This window comes from Uloborus diversus, chromosome 6 (genome assembly GCF_026930045.1).
Source record: "Uloborus diversus isolate 005 chromosome 6, Udiv.v.3.1, whole genome shotgun sequence".
In the NCBI taxonomy this organism is placed as follows: domain Eukaryota; kingdom Metazoa; phylum Arthropoda; class Arachnida; order Araneae; family Uloboridae; genus Uloborus; species Uloborus diversus.
In genome coordinates, this window is record NC_072736.1 from 92,121,570 (window position 1) to 92,138,941 (window position 17,372).

At 35.4% G+C, this 17,372-nt stretch overlaps 2 protein-coding genes across 2 annotated transcripts in view; one reads left to right on the top strand and one right to left on the bottom strand.

The window, feature by feature from the left end:
- The window catches only part of LOC129224068 (NACHT and WD repeat domain-containing protein 2-like), a 32,396-nt gene extending 16,751 nt beyond the window's left edge, over nt 1–15,645 (bottom strand). The window contains exons 1-5 of the mRNA XM_054858469.1: nt 15,543–15,645; nt 12,620–12,708; nt 5,138–5,254; nt 1,291–1,494; nt 351–495 (exon numbers count right to left, since the gene is read on the bottom strand). Of these exons, the coding sequence (XP_054714444.1) occupies nt 351–495; nt 1,291–1,494; nt 5,138–5,254; nt 12,620–12,708; nt 15,543–15,645 (658 nt within the window). The remainder of the gene's footprint in view (nt 1–350; nt 496–1,290; nt 1,495–5,137; nt 5,255–12,619; nt 12,709–15,542) is intronic.
- LOC129224069 (uncharacterized) overlaps nt 1–17,372 on the top strand; it is a 118,234-nt gene that overhangs the window by 21,254 nt on the left and 79,608 nt on the right. The window lies entirely within an intron of this gene.

Consider the following 17,372-nt stretch of genomic DNA (forward strand, 5'->3'; position numbering starts at 1 on the left):
TTTGCTGCGGTGTTAGGGTTACCAGAGCAAAGTTTCCGGTTTTGCCAAATTGGTCATTAAAAATATTTTATTTAATCAAAAAGTCACGTGCATCAAAAATAGCTCGGAGTGAAAAATCACCGAACGCGTAGGGGCTTTAGTTGCATCCATTTTCTGCGTAGCTCGCAGGACATACCACGTGCGTAAAATTACTTCATTCGATGATTCTTTAACAAATAGAAATCTTTCAACGAATTGCTGCAAAGAGAAATCCAAAAACAGGCCTTGAAATCAAAATTATATTTCCTTTGCTTGAGTTGTTCGTATCGTAAGATACTATTACAAAAGCAGATGATGTGTATGATCCTTACCAGACATCAGGTAGTTATGCATGGCATCGTGGTCCATTCTTTTCTGGGCATATAAAGTACTGGCTGCTTTACGTAACATTTTCTGAAGCTTCTCCAGCGTGTCCCACCATGTAGCTTGGTCGACCTGTTGCAGCTTCGGCGCTCTCTAATCAAAAGTGAATGAAATATTTTTAAAAGATTATTTAATTGTAAAATTTAAGGTTTATATACAGTGAAATCCCGTTACAACGAACTTCAAGGGACCGAAAATTTTGTTCGTTGTAACGGGAATTTCGTTGTAATGGAATTCAAATAACGTAATGGGAGTTATATAGGGACTGAAAATGTAGTTCGTTGAAACGGAAATTTCGTTGTATTGGTATTCGTTGTAACGGAATTTCACTGTAGAATATATTCCATTTTTGTTATGAGCAAAATTTCAAATATTTCTGCATACTGTTACCGTAGAAATAGAAAAGAGTGGATAGATCTCCTTCCAACAATACACTACATTACTTTTCTGAGCATTTTCAAATAAGATAGCTTGGTAAGAAAATTAGTTGTTGCTCCAAATTTCGATCAGCTTCAAACTGAAAAGCAACAAAGAATTGAGATTCTATATTTATCTAGTTTTTGCACACAGATGAAGGTATGCTGGTTGGTTGAACTTCTATAAACTCCTTCCAGCAAATTATCATATTGCTTGCCACCAAATTTCGTCTATGGATAAAATACACTCAACACACATCAAGTTTAGCGACAATATGCTTATCATAACCGTTAATTAAAAGTTAAAAAAAAAAAAAAAAAACGAAAATGGACAAGACGCAATAATATCCGCCAGGTAGCTCTTTGAACAAAAATGCTGAAAACTTGACAAAAAAATGAATCACCCTATTATAGTCATAGGAATTAGGCTATTCATTTTGTTTCCCTTTAGCCACTAGTGTCAAGAACTTACCTTATTGTTAAAATTAACCAAAATGGTACTGATAGACTGCAATATGTAGACAGAAGGAACAGCGTTAGTGTCCTCTCTATACCAACGATCCATTAAAGAGTTGTCCAAGGATAATGCAGCCAGACAATCTCGAATCATGCGGTATTCTTTACCGTCAATGACTGTTGGGATCGGTCTGTATCCGTACTTCTGTCCAAGAAATGTCTGAAATAGAAATCAAGTTTATTTTACAAATGGATCAGTCAAACGATATCCCGTAGCAACAACTGACTCCACTCTACTTCTTTGAAAGCCTTTTCAGGAATTGAAGTTCTTAAAAAAACTTAATGCATTAGCCGTGTCAGAAACGGGCAATTGTTACCGCGAATTGCGTTGTTATATTTCTAATACCCGTGTGAGACCCGTTCCAGTAAAAATAAATAACATCTTCTTTACAATAAATGATGCTATTTATGCAGCACTTTACTTGTGTAAACTAGAACCCCTATAACTGGAGAGGCTGACGCATCCGCCGTTTTGTAGCAAGCGTACAACAGAGAAAGCTACCTTTATTGGCAATCATCCGCCAAATAGGGAACGAGAGAGTCAGAGAGCGAAGGTGAATATTGGCGAAATTTTGGAAACAGTTGGCGTCGTTTCCAGGCTACCAGTCACTTTGCGGGCTATTAATTATCCATTTATTTTTTCTTTCTGCATCTGCTGGATATCTAAAGAGCTGAAATCCTTTCTTGGAGCTGTTTGCACAATTAACAGTCGAACAAACACCCATTTGACTCAATTTAACACATGCTAAAGAAACGTAAACATCAGCAGCAATGCTATTGCTACGAAGCACAAGCACTGGGTTAAATTAGCTCCAAAATGGCGGATGCGTCGGCTCCTCCACTATAGGGTGTATTAAGGATGTTGGATGATACACTATTTAAATATAGAAGCCGTGGATTCTAAAAAAACTAAAAGATTAAGACAACATTGAGAGAGGTATCAACTTCGCATTTTGCCGTGTAAACCACGTCGTGCATTTGGATGGTATGCCATAAGCTTGTTGGGAATCCTTTGTTAATAAAGCAGTCACTTGGATTGTAAAAAGTAAGACGTATATCCAGTTTCATTGAATTTTTACCCATTGTATGCTTGTAAGCAGTGGCGGGTCTAACGGTACGCAAACTAAGCGGCCGCAGGGGGCCCCGTGATGCTGCAGGGCCCCGAAATTCAGCGATACAATAGGGACCAAAGCTCGACTGGAAACTGTTAAGCTCGAACAAATTGATTTCAAATATTACCAACTGTAACTAAACGAATGAGTTATTTTACAGTCGAGGCTTGGTTTATCAAAAGGCCCATTATAACTGGTTTAGGGGCCCCCACCCAAATTTTTGTTACCAACATTTTGAATTACGATGCCAATGCCATAGGGCCTCGAAGTTCGGCAAGAATCTAAAGCTCGAATACGTTGGTTTTAGAGTAAGTTCGAATACGTTGGTTTTAGATTTTACCAACTGAAACTGAATGAACGAGTTTTTTTTACAGCCGGGGCCTGATTTACCAATAGGCACATGAGTTCTACTTTACGGGCCTCCAAAATATGCTCTTTTTATGTCAAAAAATGACTCCCGAAATGACCCCTCTTTAACCAGATGCTGGATCTGCCCTTGACCAACAGGTCCGTGAGTCCCGATTAAGGGGCCCTAAAATTTTCTCCACTATGCCATAGGACCCCGAAATTTAAATGGAATGCAAAGGTCGAATATGTTGGTTTCAAATATTACTAACTGTAATTAAACGAACGGCCCGTGCAGATATGTCGAAACGAAAGTACTGTCCCAAACTTATTTTTATTTCGTGTGCGAACCATTCCCTAAATTTAATGGGAAAGTTCGATGCAGAAAGTTGTAGCACTGCAATGAAATATTTTATGTTTGTGCAGAAGCTGTTTACATTTTTCTCTGCATCAACTCATCGATGGAGCATTTTGGCTTCCAAGTGTACACAAAGAGTCAATCAGTTTCTGTAAAAAGAGTTTCTGACACAAGGTGGTCAGCTAGAGCAGATGCGGTATTGGCTATAAAACTTGGATTCTCACACATAATAGAGGCTGTGCAAGAAATTGGTACTGCAAAAGAAGAGAAAAAAGCGACAGTTCTAGAGGCGACAGCACTCTTAAAGAAGATGGTAAAATATGAAACTGCCTTAATGACTGTGATTTGGAATACTATTTTGCAATGAATAAATACAGTTAGCAAATCATTGCAATCAATAGAATGTGAATTCTTAAAAGGGTTCCGTTTAATGAAATCGCTAGAAAATTTCCTCATTAATTTTCGAAAAGAATTCGAAAGAGTAGAACAAGAAGCAACTGATATTTCAGTGTTAGCATTTAGTGAAGAGGATGTGCAAACTAGTAGACGTCGAAAGAGGAACTATTTTTTTGATGAAAATAAAGAACCAGAACACAAGTTCCCAACCAGAAACGATTTTAAAGTTAATTCTTTTTCTGTGATAAGTGAAAGCATAAACGCACAGTTATCTATTGTAAGAGCTCAGAAATATGAAGTTGCCTTTGAGCCATTTCGGATCTTCTTTGATCGAAGCATGTCTACAGAAGGAATAAAAGCATCACTCAAAAGTTTGAAGGAAATTTACAGAAATGATATTGATTTTTGCACTTTAGAAGATGAATTTTATCACTTTATTATGTTCTTAAAAGAAAACGCCTCTGAAACAACACCAGAAAATCCAGACACATTAGACTCACTTCCAGACTCTTGTTATCACATTTATCATGCAGCGAAAGAAATGTCTTACTGTACATTTCTGAACATGGAAACATTGCTGAAATTTTTTTTAACTATTCCATTGTCGAATGCGTCTGGCGAACGATCTTTTTCTGTTTTGAAGAGAGTGAAAAATTATTTAAGGAATAAAATGGGATTAGATAGATTAAATAACTTGACGATTTTATACATAGAGGAAGATATGTTAAATCGCATCGACACTAAAAGAATAATTGACGATTTTGCTGCCAGTAAAGCACGCCGAAAATTTATATAAGTTAGATACAAAAAATAAAAATTATTGTGTAACGATATTACTTAAAATTTTTGTTTATACCTTATTTTTATTTTTTTGGAACTTCTTTTTTTTTTACTTAAGAGGGGGCCCCAAAATTTTTACCGCTTAGGGCCCCCCTTTCAATTGATCCGCCTCTGCTTGTAAGTATGGCAGTTTGATTTAATTTAATTTTAATATTTTGCGAAATAAACATGTAATCGAATCGTTTACACATTGTTTATATACCATTTATTTAAAATTAACTGTTACCTCAACTCCTTAGTCACCCTCCTCCCCACACAACTGAAATTGCAAAAAATAAGTTACGAGTACACTATACATATATCGGTATTTATTTTCTGTCGAAAAAAATAGATCACTTTTTGACAATTTTTCCGAAAAAAATTCGTGCCTATCGCCTAGGAGTCAATCATTTTTTCAAACAATGGGTGCTTGTTGTATGACCCATATACGCACATTAAAAGTAATACTTCTTAATTTTATTTTTTCGTTACTTTCTTATCAGTTATTAAAAGTATGGCAAACATACAGAATGACACTTTCAATATAAAGAATTGTGATCTGAAATTGAGTTCACAAAAATTACTTGGAGCGTACAAACATCGTCGCCTTAGAGCAACAGTAAGGTATCTTAGTATTATTTCTGGGATTAGATATCTTACTGTTGCTCTGAGGCGATGACATATCTTAAATAGTGTCTTAAAGTGAACAAAAAACATTTTAGTATATAAAAAGACTTTTACATGGATATCGTTATGAATTTTCTGATCCTTACCACAAAATTCGGCCCCATGGACAAGCGCTGACAGTTTTGTATCTCCGTCATGCACAATTCTGTTGTGAGATGGTCATCTGTTGCTTCATCTGTCACACCCCACCGCATGTCAACCACCTGAAATGGATTTTAAATTAATTTTCTGTTGACGCGAGTACATTTATATCATAAATGCTGAAAGTAAATTACTTATAAAAATCATATTCAGTAAAAAAAAAAAAAAGATTCATTTTAAGTATTTATGCGGAATTGTGCATTGCATCAACAACAAACGATTCTTGATTAGATACATAAGCAGGAGCTCAATTTAAAAAAAAAAAAAAAAAAAAAACATTCATTCTACACCAATGGTGTCACAACTTTTTTTTTTTTACCCGAGGACCGCATCTGATGCTAAGATGAATCTCGCGGCCAGAACAAATATAAAATTAAAATTTGTTTTAAATACTTTTTCTAGATAACTGAAAAACGTGGAAAATGAAAAAAAATTACAAAATTCAACCAAAAACTATTGGTGTCATTACTACGTTTATGCATTAGGGTGTATCGAAAAAAAAAGTTTTTGATATCAAATTTCCAATAGTGCGGAAAAGTTGCCTTATGTTATTGTTAGTATGTATGAAAATTTTTATTGATCTGAGTTAATATCTTCAGTTGCCTCTGGGACCGTTCATTATGCAAAATTCACTAATTTTTATGTTTTTTTAATATTTTTTTTAAAAAACTAAGAGATTAATTTTTTAAGTTCCAAAAGTGCCAAATAATTGCCATATTACATCTTTAGAGCGTGTGCAAATTTTTATTAGCCTACTTTCCCAGTAAAAGTCAGAAAAAGGAGAAAAAAGCATGAAAGAAGGCTTAATGCATCTTAAAAATATCGTGAAAAACAAAAAAAAGTCAAAAATAAATAAAATAATTAAATAAATATTGAAAAATTAAAAATTGGAAAGTAGGGTATTGAGATGGGGAAAAATGTCTGTCGGTCTGTCTGTCGGTCTGTCTGTCTGTCTGTCTGTCGGTCTGTCTGTCTGTCCCCCCTAATAACTTTTGAATGAATAGTCCGATTCGAACAAACTTTTTTTGTTCGAAAGATCTCGGCGAGGACACCTCATTCCCATATTTCACTTTTTGATTTGAACTATTTTTTGTTCAATTTTGAACAGTTCAAAAAAACTTAACATTAGCGCCTACGGGGAAATTCAAAGCAATTCCGAACTGTGAGGCGAATTTGCTTCAAACAAGCTTTGTAGGAAAAAGTTTTTGATGAAAAACTTGTATATAAAATATCTTTTTGATTTGAACAATTTTCCGTTTAATTTTGAACAGTTCAAATCCCTTAACAATAGTGCCTACGGGGAAACTGAAAGTCAATGAAGATTCCGTACTTGAAGGCGGATTTACTTCAAACAAATTTTGTTGGAAATAACTCTTGACGTCAAACTCCAGACTTCGACTCCGAGAATTTAGGGGCACTTGACTCCGACTCCGACTCCTGTGCCCGACAATTAATCGGACTCCGACTCCCCGACTTTGACTCTGACTTCGTAGTTTTGGCAAAAATTTATACACGGTGGACAAATGACTGACTCCGATTCTTAAATATTCGACTCCGACTCCTTTATCTCAAAATGAGATTGACTCCGACTCCGCAGCTATGGTTTTAACTGTGAAATAATTATTGTTGATATGACTTGTTTTTATTTTACGCTAAAGTTTCAATTTAGGTACTCAGTTTTTGGCGAATAAACTCGAAGTCATTTATGTTTCTACATAAAGATATGCGCAGACGATTTTTTTTTTTTTTTTTTTTTTTTTTTTTTTGACAAAGAAAATTATTTCTTTAAGTTGACATTTTATTGTTTTTTTTTTTTTTTTTTGGTGCATTAATTCATTTAAAAAAATGTTTTTTGGCAACAGGGGAAAAGAAACGATTTTTTTTTGATATGATGTATTTATTTTAATGAGCTGATTAATTTTAATTATTATTTTCTCGTTTTGAAAGCTGTTAAAGATTTTTTTTTAATGGAAAAAAGTGTATTAGCTGCTTTGTTTAAAAGTTGCTGCTTTTTTTTTTTTTACGCATAAATTTTTTTTAGATGAGTGGGGATTATTTTATTCCTAGAAATCAGCTTAAAGTATTTTTAAAATATGTTTGAAAAAATTTGCGATTTTAGCTATTTTTGAGAATATTGATCAGGTACTAGAAAGTAGTATGGGTATACGGGAAAGTAGGCTCATCTAGTTCTAGACAGAACTTCTTGTTGATGATGGTTAATTGCTTCAGTTGCCTCTAGGGGTTGCTTATCTGGCCAAATTCGCTCATTTCAATGATTTTCCTTCAACACTTCTACGACTGTAATTCTTTTAATTAAGGTTATTTATTTTAGCATTTTTTTGGTCGAACAAATTGTAAAAATGTGCAACGCGTACATAATGAAACAGAATCCACAATTACTAATTTAACAAGTGTTTAATTAAAATGCAAACAATAGAATACAACTGAAGTATGTATCAAATACAGTTTAAAATGCATTCCCTTTAGTCTTGCTGAGTGTTATAATCAGATTTGGTATTGAAACTGGGTATTAGTTTCCGAGATGCTAGTTTAGATTGAATATAACCATCTCTAGTTTCAGTACTACACACCGCAGAGGATGCCTCTGTAACCAGTTTAATGTGTCTCTCTACCGTCTGAGTATGACATGGAAATTTTCAAACTCCATGAAGTTCACCTGTTTCAACCATGTTCTTTAGAGCTTCTTTAGAAATTTTTTTTTTTTTTTTTTTGTAATTGGTGGTTCAGTCAGCTTGCACGTTTGCCAATCTATCATATCTATGTAATCAGATGAATCAAAGTTTAGTAAAGGGATCTTGAATTTACGGATTTCTTCAGTGGATGAATTGGACTTCATTCCTCTAGCTTTCATTATACGAAGAATGCCTAGTTTCCTCACATGCGGACGTTTTTCAGAGATCATTGATAAAATAATATTCTCATGATGACCGTAAAAGCCGTTTCTCTGAAGTATTGGGTCAATAACTGCCTTAAGTTCGCTGGAGAGATAACGTGACAACTTTATTGTGTTTCACAAGTGGCGAGCACCATCTGTGCACAACGACTCAACTTTTATCTTAAACCACATTTTACAGTAGACTCTCATTATGTACTCTACTAATATTCGCAAATTTTCCGTTGGCTCACTACATCCCACATAGTAGCGTAATATTCTGTTGGCTGTGGTTAACCAACGTGCATGGGATAATTTTCCTGGATTCATTCTTGCCAAAGATTGGGAATAATTTCCGCTTGCTACTGCTTCGCATATATTAATCAGATACTTTTGATCAGTGCTAAGGCAGGCTGAGCGGTGCTCTTTGTCAACTTCGGGTAATTCCACTTCCACAGGAGTAAACTTTACTACCTCGAAATTCTCACAGAATTTTAATTGTTTTCCATTCGGACCAGTGAATCCATGAGATTCCTGAAGTCGGTCCGTCCAGGTGCTCAATCAGGTGTCGAAGAGGTAGTTCGTTGGAATGTAATAGACAAATTAACCATTGGACCTATCAAGTTCCTTTTCAATTAGAGCAATAACTCCATTACTTGCCCCAACGTTAACATTACTCCCATCGCATCCCACTGCTACAAGTTCTGAAGTTGATATGTCTTTGGAGTTCAGCCAACTGATAATGCTCGACTTAATAACGTGACCGTGCCCAGATGCAGGACTAATGTGTCTCATGTAACTTGAGCCCGGCTCACTTATTAAAACCACATGTTCTTCTTTTATAGTGCTTTTGCTACATTTGCCTTTGACTTTATCCATCACGATTGTGGTGTCTTTACGACCATCAAAGTACAAACCTTCAAGTACTGATGCTTTTTCTTTTTCTTGTACATTGATCTCTAATCGAAGTTTTTTCTTTTCTCTTTGTATTTTAGTTTTGTCTATTACTTTTGACTTATCTTCTTTTGTGATGATTTTTAAATCCTCCAAAACAGCGCTTGCTAATATTGCAGCCCCTCTGTTCGAAACCCCTGTCCTGTCACAGGAGATTGCTAATGACGGCAAAGATAGCCTCATTTGTTTTGAGTTAGCGTTATTCTTCCGTTTTCGGCTATGACGTACCTTGAGAAAATTTGGATCTTCAACTACACTTGTATCTGTAGCATAGTCGGCTTCAGAATCATCCGATTGCGAGGATGTTGTTAAGTTTTCCAGTTGCTCAAAATTTTGTTTATGTAAAGCAGCAGCACCGATTTCTTCGCCTTTAGAACAAATTACTTTGCTCTTTCTCTGTTCTCGTGCCTGGAGTTGTAGACCTGTTTTAATATCAATAGCACTGATGTACATTTTCCTGATGGTTCTCTGGTCTGTTAGACATTCCTGCTCATTTATAGGTATCTTTTTAATTTTCGGACAAATACGTCCAATAAAATCGGAACATTTACACGTAGAAATATCAAAAAGGGTTTTGGCTGCATTTTCTTTGAAAGCCTCTACCTTAGCTTTGAACACATCTGTCATCTTTGGTTTCATTTTTTTTACAAGGTTTCTATATTTACTGTGATAATCGTGAAACATTTTACGAATCCGCTCGTGAGACACACTGGGAATGGAAGCCTTTTTTCATAAGTCTTCAATATTTATTGATAACATTTCTGATATTTCTTTTAAAGAGGGTTGTTTGCCATTGTTATTTTCTCTAAACTTTTGCATAAAATAAAGGTAACACTTCATAACGTCCTGGTATGTTGGCAAGACATTACTTTTCAAGTCATTTGGAAATCCAAAGATAGGACAAGTAGACAGTTTTCTTGTCTTCCTTATGGTTTTGCTTGCCATTACTGTAAAGTCAAAATGGTACAGTAAGTTAAGGCAAATAATGCATATAGTATTATGAAATGTAGGGTAGGTAGTAGGAACCATTTCAGTCATGGCTCAGGCTACGCTTCGATCTTAGCAAAAAGGCAGCGGGCGAACACAAAGCACGTGGTCCCTATTGAAGCCGCCATCTTGAAACAACAAAATAGCTAAGAATAGAATCATTATAAAAAGTACTTACTTTGAATCTTTGCAATCTTTAGGATCCTTGTAATCTTTTGAATATTCGTCTATAATAACCATGAACGTTAATTTACAAGTTTTGACAACATAAATTCTTGGTCTGCTACACGAATACGAAGACAGCCAAACAACAACAAAAGTGGTGGTTTCCTAGCAGCGTAGCTGCACAGCACAGCGACATCTGATGACGATATTTTTAACAAATATTGAAAAAACGATAAAATTAGTGAATTTTGCATAATTAATGGTCCCAGAGGCAACTGAAAATATTACTTCAGATCAACAAAATTTTGCACACATACTAACAATAACATAAGGTAACTTTTCCGCTCTATTGGAAGTAAAGATTCCTATTTCTTTTTTTTTTTTAACAAACACTGAAAAAACGATATAATTGATGAATTTTGTATGATGAACGGCCCCAGAGGCAACTGAAGATATTAACTCAGATCAACAAAATTTTGCACACATACTAACAATAAACATAAGACAACTTCCCCGCACTATTGGAAATTCAGATTTAAAAAAAAAATTTAATTCGGCCTTTTTCGATATACCCTAATATGCATATTTTATTAATACGAAGTTTTGAAGTTGTCATCTGTTTTTAGAAACTAATTTCTAGCTATTTGGCTTCAAATTTGCAACAATCATTCGTAATACTGAATGGTGTCCCCTACTTTTGGTGACATTTGAAATTTCCTCCCCCCTATTTTTCAGTTTCAACTTCACCTTTTGATATATTTGAAGAGGGAGGAAATTTTAAAAGTCGAAGAAATGTAGGGTGAACCGAATGAAGATCATTTGTTATTTTGGAAAGTTTAAACGTAGTGAACGTAACAACGGGCCTCAAAGATCGGCTTCGCGGGCCATCTGCCTACACAGACGAAAAATATCTCACTCATATATCCCAAGCTCATAAAGAAGTTGAACGATCTATGTTTCAATAAAAATCTTTTTAATGGCGAGTGCAACCTTTATGCGATGCTTCTGTATGTGACAAATGTCTAACCCCCAAACTGGCTCTCATCGCTTGTATAAAACATTTTCTTAAAAATGTTGCACTGAAAACTTCATCTGTGTGCTTTCTGGGGAAAAAAATTACCTTCCCCAAAAACTGACAAGAAAGGATCTTGCAAGTACTGCCAAACTACGCTTGCCACAGAAAAGTGGTAATACAGCCAGTTCAGGCGAGTCCCTATGAATGGGTCCAACAAGGGAAAAGAAGAAACTTAATTCGCGTATTTCGTTCATTTCAAAGTGTTTCTTCTTCAAAGTCAATAAACTGGCTTCCCTGCAAGCTAATCTGTGTGTACATTTCTCACTATAAACCGAATGCTTCGCCCCCTTCTTGCCATCTGCGACGGCAGCTCGCCTGCTCCAACTGCAGTGGATTACTGTTCTAGTCCGTTTCCACGAAGTAACGAAGTATCGAATTATACCGTATAGTAAAGCGGCTCGTACGAGAAATGAGTGGTAACTTCACATTAGCCAAAACGCGATTTCCTACGAAGAAAGGAGGGAGAAAAAGGATTATATTAATATCTCCACTAATTAAAGTCGCAAAAAAACAAAACCTGCCTAAACATAATGTTCGAAAAATTAAGATTCTATCCATACCGGATTAGATTCTCAATTCTCCGGCGTTCTAGAGGAGTTCGGATGGCCAACATGCATGCATACATAGTACATACATACATGCATAGATAATATCGAATTTTAATATATGTTATAGATATGATGAGAAAGAACAACGAGGTATCGACAAGTTCACCAACTTTGTGACCCCGATCCAACTTGCATCTTTTTTTAACTTTTGGGCTACTTAGCGGCTATCGAAGTATAAATAAAGCTTCACAAAAATTTTACAGTGAAGCACTAGCTTGTAGAAAATCACATATGATATTTTAGCTTATAACCTTATTTTTCTGATGACAAACAATTTGAATGTGAATGCGGGGTTACACATTGCTTTTGAATTGTCGTGAGAGTCTCGTGCGAAACAATTATTTCTACTTATTTTTTAAATTCCTGGAAATGTTAATGTTGTGTTTCTATGTTACCAAAGTTTCATAGCCCGAACCGGCGACTGCACAAATTGTTTTGCTTCTGTGCTACGGCATGGTTACCTTAAAATAGACTTAGATGAGTTTAACATGCATTTTGAGTGAGAAAGTACAGTGGCATAAAAGTTGACGCATTCATTTATGCAACTTTGCCACATAAAAAAACCACCACGCCCTATACTTTAGCTGCGTTTTTTTTTAGCCATGGGATATTCCGTTTCTGAGATGTGTAATTATCTTGGGTAAAATTCCGGTCTCATTGTCTCAAATAAAATGGAAGATGCCCTTAAAAATCACCAAAAAGGCGCACTTGACGGTAAAACATGTTTTACTTGCGTTGCACTTACTTGAAACTCAAGACCGTGTTTTTCTCTGCAAAAGTCTTTTATTCTCGGATAAACTTCTTCCATTAGTGCATTTCTCTCCATCGACATATCTGAAATTGAGCACATAACATTTTACTTTTACTACAGAAATACTGCTAAAAGAAGTGCTGTAGTTGAGGGAACGCAGGAGGACGTCAGGAATATTTGATTTTATTTTGTAAAAAAAAAAAGTGTTGTGTGTGTGTGTGTTTCCCATTTTTCAAAAATATTTTTTTTTCTCTGATAGAGCATGGTCAAAAACAATGGGTGAGTTACTTGTTTTCTCAATTTTGACTTATTTTCTCTCTCAAACAAAACGACGTTCAGTCGTTGCTTTCATTTTTGCTGCTAACGTCACAAGTGATCAAGTCACTAGCGTTACCAAAATAAAGTTTCAGGACACTGTCAAACTTCGCCAAATGAATATTTTATTTAACTAACAGTTTTCGTTCTGCTAATAATTGCTGGCATTGAAATCATTGATACACGATATCTTGATAGAAAAGACAACCACGCGCTCTAATTCAAGATGGATTTCTTTACTTGTGACGTTGAAGTGAAGTTCTGGAAATAGAGTGATACATCAGACAGAGCAAGGTGTTTTTCTGTTTCTCTCATATTTAATTTTTTAACTAACTTTTTTAAAAGAAAAATAAAACTACTATTATTGAATAATAGCGATTGAAAATCCCTATTAACTGGTTTCCAGGGTAATCGCCATTCTTTATTCATTGCAGGACAAAATTTTCTCATGAATGACAAATAGTATTTCAAGCTCATTTTTTCATGCTTATCTGAAAGAACACTATCGGAAGAAGAACTATTTTTATAGGAAAAAATATATGTTCTTTGTAATGGCACCACTGAAAAAAAGTTGCAAGAAACTTGAACTACATGGCATTAAAAGAAGTTATTTTTCATGTGAACGATTTCGATAGCCACTTTGGATGACAACATCTTTTAGAAAATCAATATTTACACTCTGCAACTTTAACCCATTAAAAACATGTATATTGACGATTGAATTACAAGTTTTTGAATTATTTTGTGCAAAATTTATGGCAACGTAAAATCCAGGGGAAAAAAATCTCCACTGTTTTATCAAGACTTCGCACGCGTGATACACAAAAGTTAATGAACTCACACTCACAAATATACTACTGTCTGACCACGGATTGTATGAAAAGGCAAACATCCGTTTTACAGCCGGAAATGGACAAATCTATTATTTTTAGCGATGTCAGCTTTTGCAGAAGCAGAGTCTCATTCAAATGAGCGGAATACACGCATCAAATTTTTACTTTTCCCCCTCATTCAGATAGATTCGTCTCATCTAAACGTTTGAAAATTCCATACAATCCGTGGTTGGACAGTAGAACGTATTGACAAATAAAAGCACTCTAAGCTCCTAAAATATTCAGGCTTCTAGTGTGATAAAATTTTCAGAAACCTTAGCTTAAACACAGCAATTCGTTACGACAGGCAGAATTACGAGCTCATTTTTTCATCCTTATCTAAAAGAACACCATCAAAAAAAACTTATTTTGATAAGAAAAAAATATGTTCTTTTTAATAATATTAACCAAGAGATGATGCAAGGTGACCAACTTGAGCTACAGCGCTTTGAAAAGCTTTCTTTAGCTCCGAACTTGAATTGAGTTGAGCCTAGGACTTTTAGCTAAAATAGAAACCCGTTATATTTGCTGTTCTAATTTATGGAGAAAATTATAATAAGCTTCATTTGATGCAGAAAAAAAATCTCTTTCGAACGGCATATGATGTTCAGGGGTGTGATAAATCTTTCATCCCTTTAATGTGTAATTTGAAACTTCAATAAACTATACAGGCGCTGTATCCACTGTCTAATGGATGATGAAAAAGGTAAAACAAACAAATGCCGTAACTTATAACTTGCTTTGACGCTTAGTGAATGACAGTAATTTTTCATTGTGTTTGTGGGAAGCTTTCTTTTCTATTCTTCTGAAATTACATTACATCATAAACTGTCTGAAGCCCTGTAATTTTACCCCAAAGAAAACACGTGGAATAGAATGTTTTACCCTTTTCTTTAGTATTGTTAATCACCGCAAGGTAGCGTATTCGAGCTCTGGAGTTACTAATTTACGTGAAATTTTAGTTGAAAAATTTAATTACAAAAAAACTAATTCGAAAACCCCAGGGGAAATCCCCCGGGGCTCGAAGTAATTTTGTACCACATTTCAAGGCTGTAGAAGCTATGGAGTGTCCTGGGTGCTGACCCGAGACAAACTTCCTTTCACAATTTCTTTGACGTTATTTTTTTTTTTTTTTCAATGTGTAGAGATATCGTTTTGCACTTTGAGTAAAAGGTTGCAACCCACTATTTCATAAAAGTGAAGTGGTTACAATTGAGCATGAGTGTAGCCAGAAGGGGGCAGGGAAGGGCAACTTTCCCTGGAAGAAAACCTCCGATTCCCACGCATTTTCCAAATGTCACCAAAGCTAATTTAGAAATGCAATTTTAGGATTTCAGTTTCGAAACCTTTCTGGGGAAGAGTCACATAACTGCTTTTTCTGTCTTCATCTGACCAAAAATAGCATAAAATCCTTTTTTTTTTTAGAGAGAGAGGAGGACTAGAATTTGAAGCAATTTTCGAGATTCGTACTGGGGAAGGGGGGGGGGGAGTCAACTAAAAATCACTATCGTGTTTCGCCTATGCTTGCCCCTCCCTAACGGGAATGCTGGCCATGCCCATGCTAATGAAATTGTTATTATCATCCACTAGCGACTAAAGAATTTCCTTAATTTTGCGCTTAAAACTCGGGCATAGTTCTTATAGGTGAAGTTTTTTTTTTTTTTTAAATAATCACCTGCTACAATTACGGAGACTAGAACGTGAAGTTGAAAGAGACAACAATTACTTACCAGTGAAAGTTGAGCTCGTAAATATTCGTACAATTTTGGAACTGACAGGAGGTAAATTTTCTAGGGATCCCAGAAATATACCATCTATTACTCTGTCATCCATATTCGATCTAAATTAAAAAAACAAAAATGGTTAAAATTAAATTTTAAGGAGTGCTATTAAACGCCTAGTGCAGTTTCGCATCGAATAGAGACCTGGTGCCTCCATCTGATGGAAAACTGGGTATCAAAATTCTCGTGTTAATGGCACCCACCGATACTGGTGCTACATGAAAGAATGGATGCTATATTAGAAGATCGCACTAGATCTGTAAAAGTTAGTGCCTCTAGTTTGCCTCTAGGCACTAGCCTCTGAGTCTAGTTGGCCTCTAGGTCTAGTTAGTGCCCACTGGTTAGCCTCTAACGCAACCCCATTAGATGGATAGATAGTGAAATCAACCATGCATTAAACAACATTGAACCATCTATTACTCTGTCATCCATATTTCGTGGAATGCCTACAAGTTGGTTATTTTAACGTCGAGGTCCGTTTTGAGGAAAACTCCACAAATCAAATGTTTTTTCACGTTTTAAAGTTGATTGTAAAGATTTGATTTAAATGTTATTAAATTTCCATTTCTAAATTCTATTTAATCAATAGTGTTAATTAAATAAATAATTATGTCTTCTTTTGAACAAAAATTTTTACCAAAAGTGAAACATTTTATTTATTTTTTTTTCTTCCAAACCTGCATTTACCTTGTTGTAGTCTACTACTGTCTGACCATCGATTACATAGAAAGGCTAATATTCGGTTTATAGGCGGAAATGGACGTATCTATTAGTTTATAGGGATGTTATTTGGTTTGTTTCAGATGTGCACTTTTGCTTCTCTATTATTTAGCCTTAGTTTTGTAAGAATGAAAATTTGCTCACAGCAACATTTTTTAAACCTAAAGTATATTCGATCTATATTCTCACGGTAAAAATTAATTGATTTATTTATTTAGGGGAAACCCGGCTAAAGTGGATACCCCGGGTAAAGCGAATTTTGCCTATAACTCCCAAATAATTAGTTGGCCGGCAGCCGCGTTGTCATAGAAACGGTCGCCTGTTGCCGCTCCGTGTGCGGCAAACACGTCGGGGCGAGTTCGCGTCACGCGACGCCAGTGACCGAACAAAGTATGTTTTGGGGCAAACAATATTAGTTTACTGAGGTTAGTGTTTCATTCATAACTTCAATACTATTTGCTGCATGTTCTTTGTTATGAGTAGGATTTGATGTACGATTATATAGCTTTCAACTATCCGTAAACGACGAGTTTAGATGCTCTGGTTTTTTAGTAATTTTTAGTAACCTCAAAAATGTACCTGAAGGGCAAAGCGGATTGGGCAAAGTGGATACCATATTCACTATGCCCAGTCATGACAAATCACTTCATCCGAACCTGGAAGTCCTTCAATTTTAGAATCTCAATACAATGCTATCATTAAAGACCAACCTTATACTCTCTTGGGATCTGAAACAACAGAATAAGTCCAAGGCAATGATGTTCCCACCGCTTCACCCAAACCTAGATGTTCAAAGAACTACTACAGTCTTTCGGTTTTACCACCTATTCCTCAGACTGTTAAACCAATAACACACGCAAACGAAAGCTTCAGAGATCTACACTCCTGACAAGTACTCCAGTAAAGGACAATCAGAAAAAAAAATTGAAAAAAAAAATAAATAAATAAAAAACAGTCATGAAGTAACTAGATGACGTTTCGACTAAAGCTTCTTAAAAGATTGTTAAAAAGACCACTACCAAAAAGACTAAATCAAAAATCTCTGCTACAAAACATAGG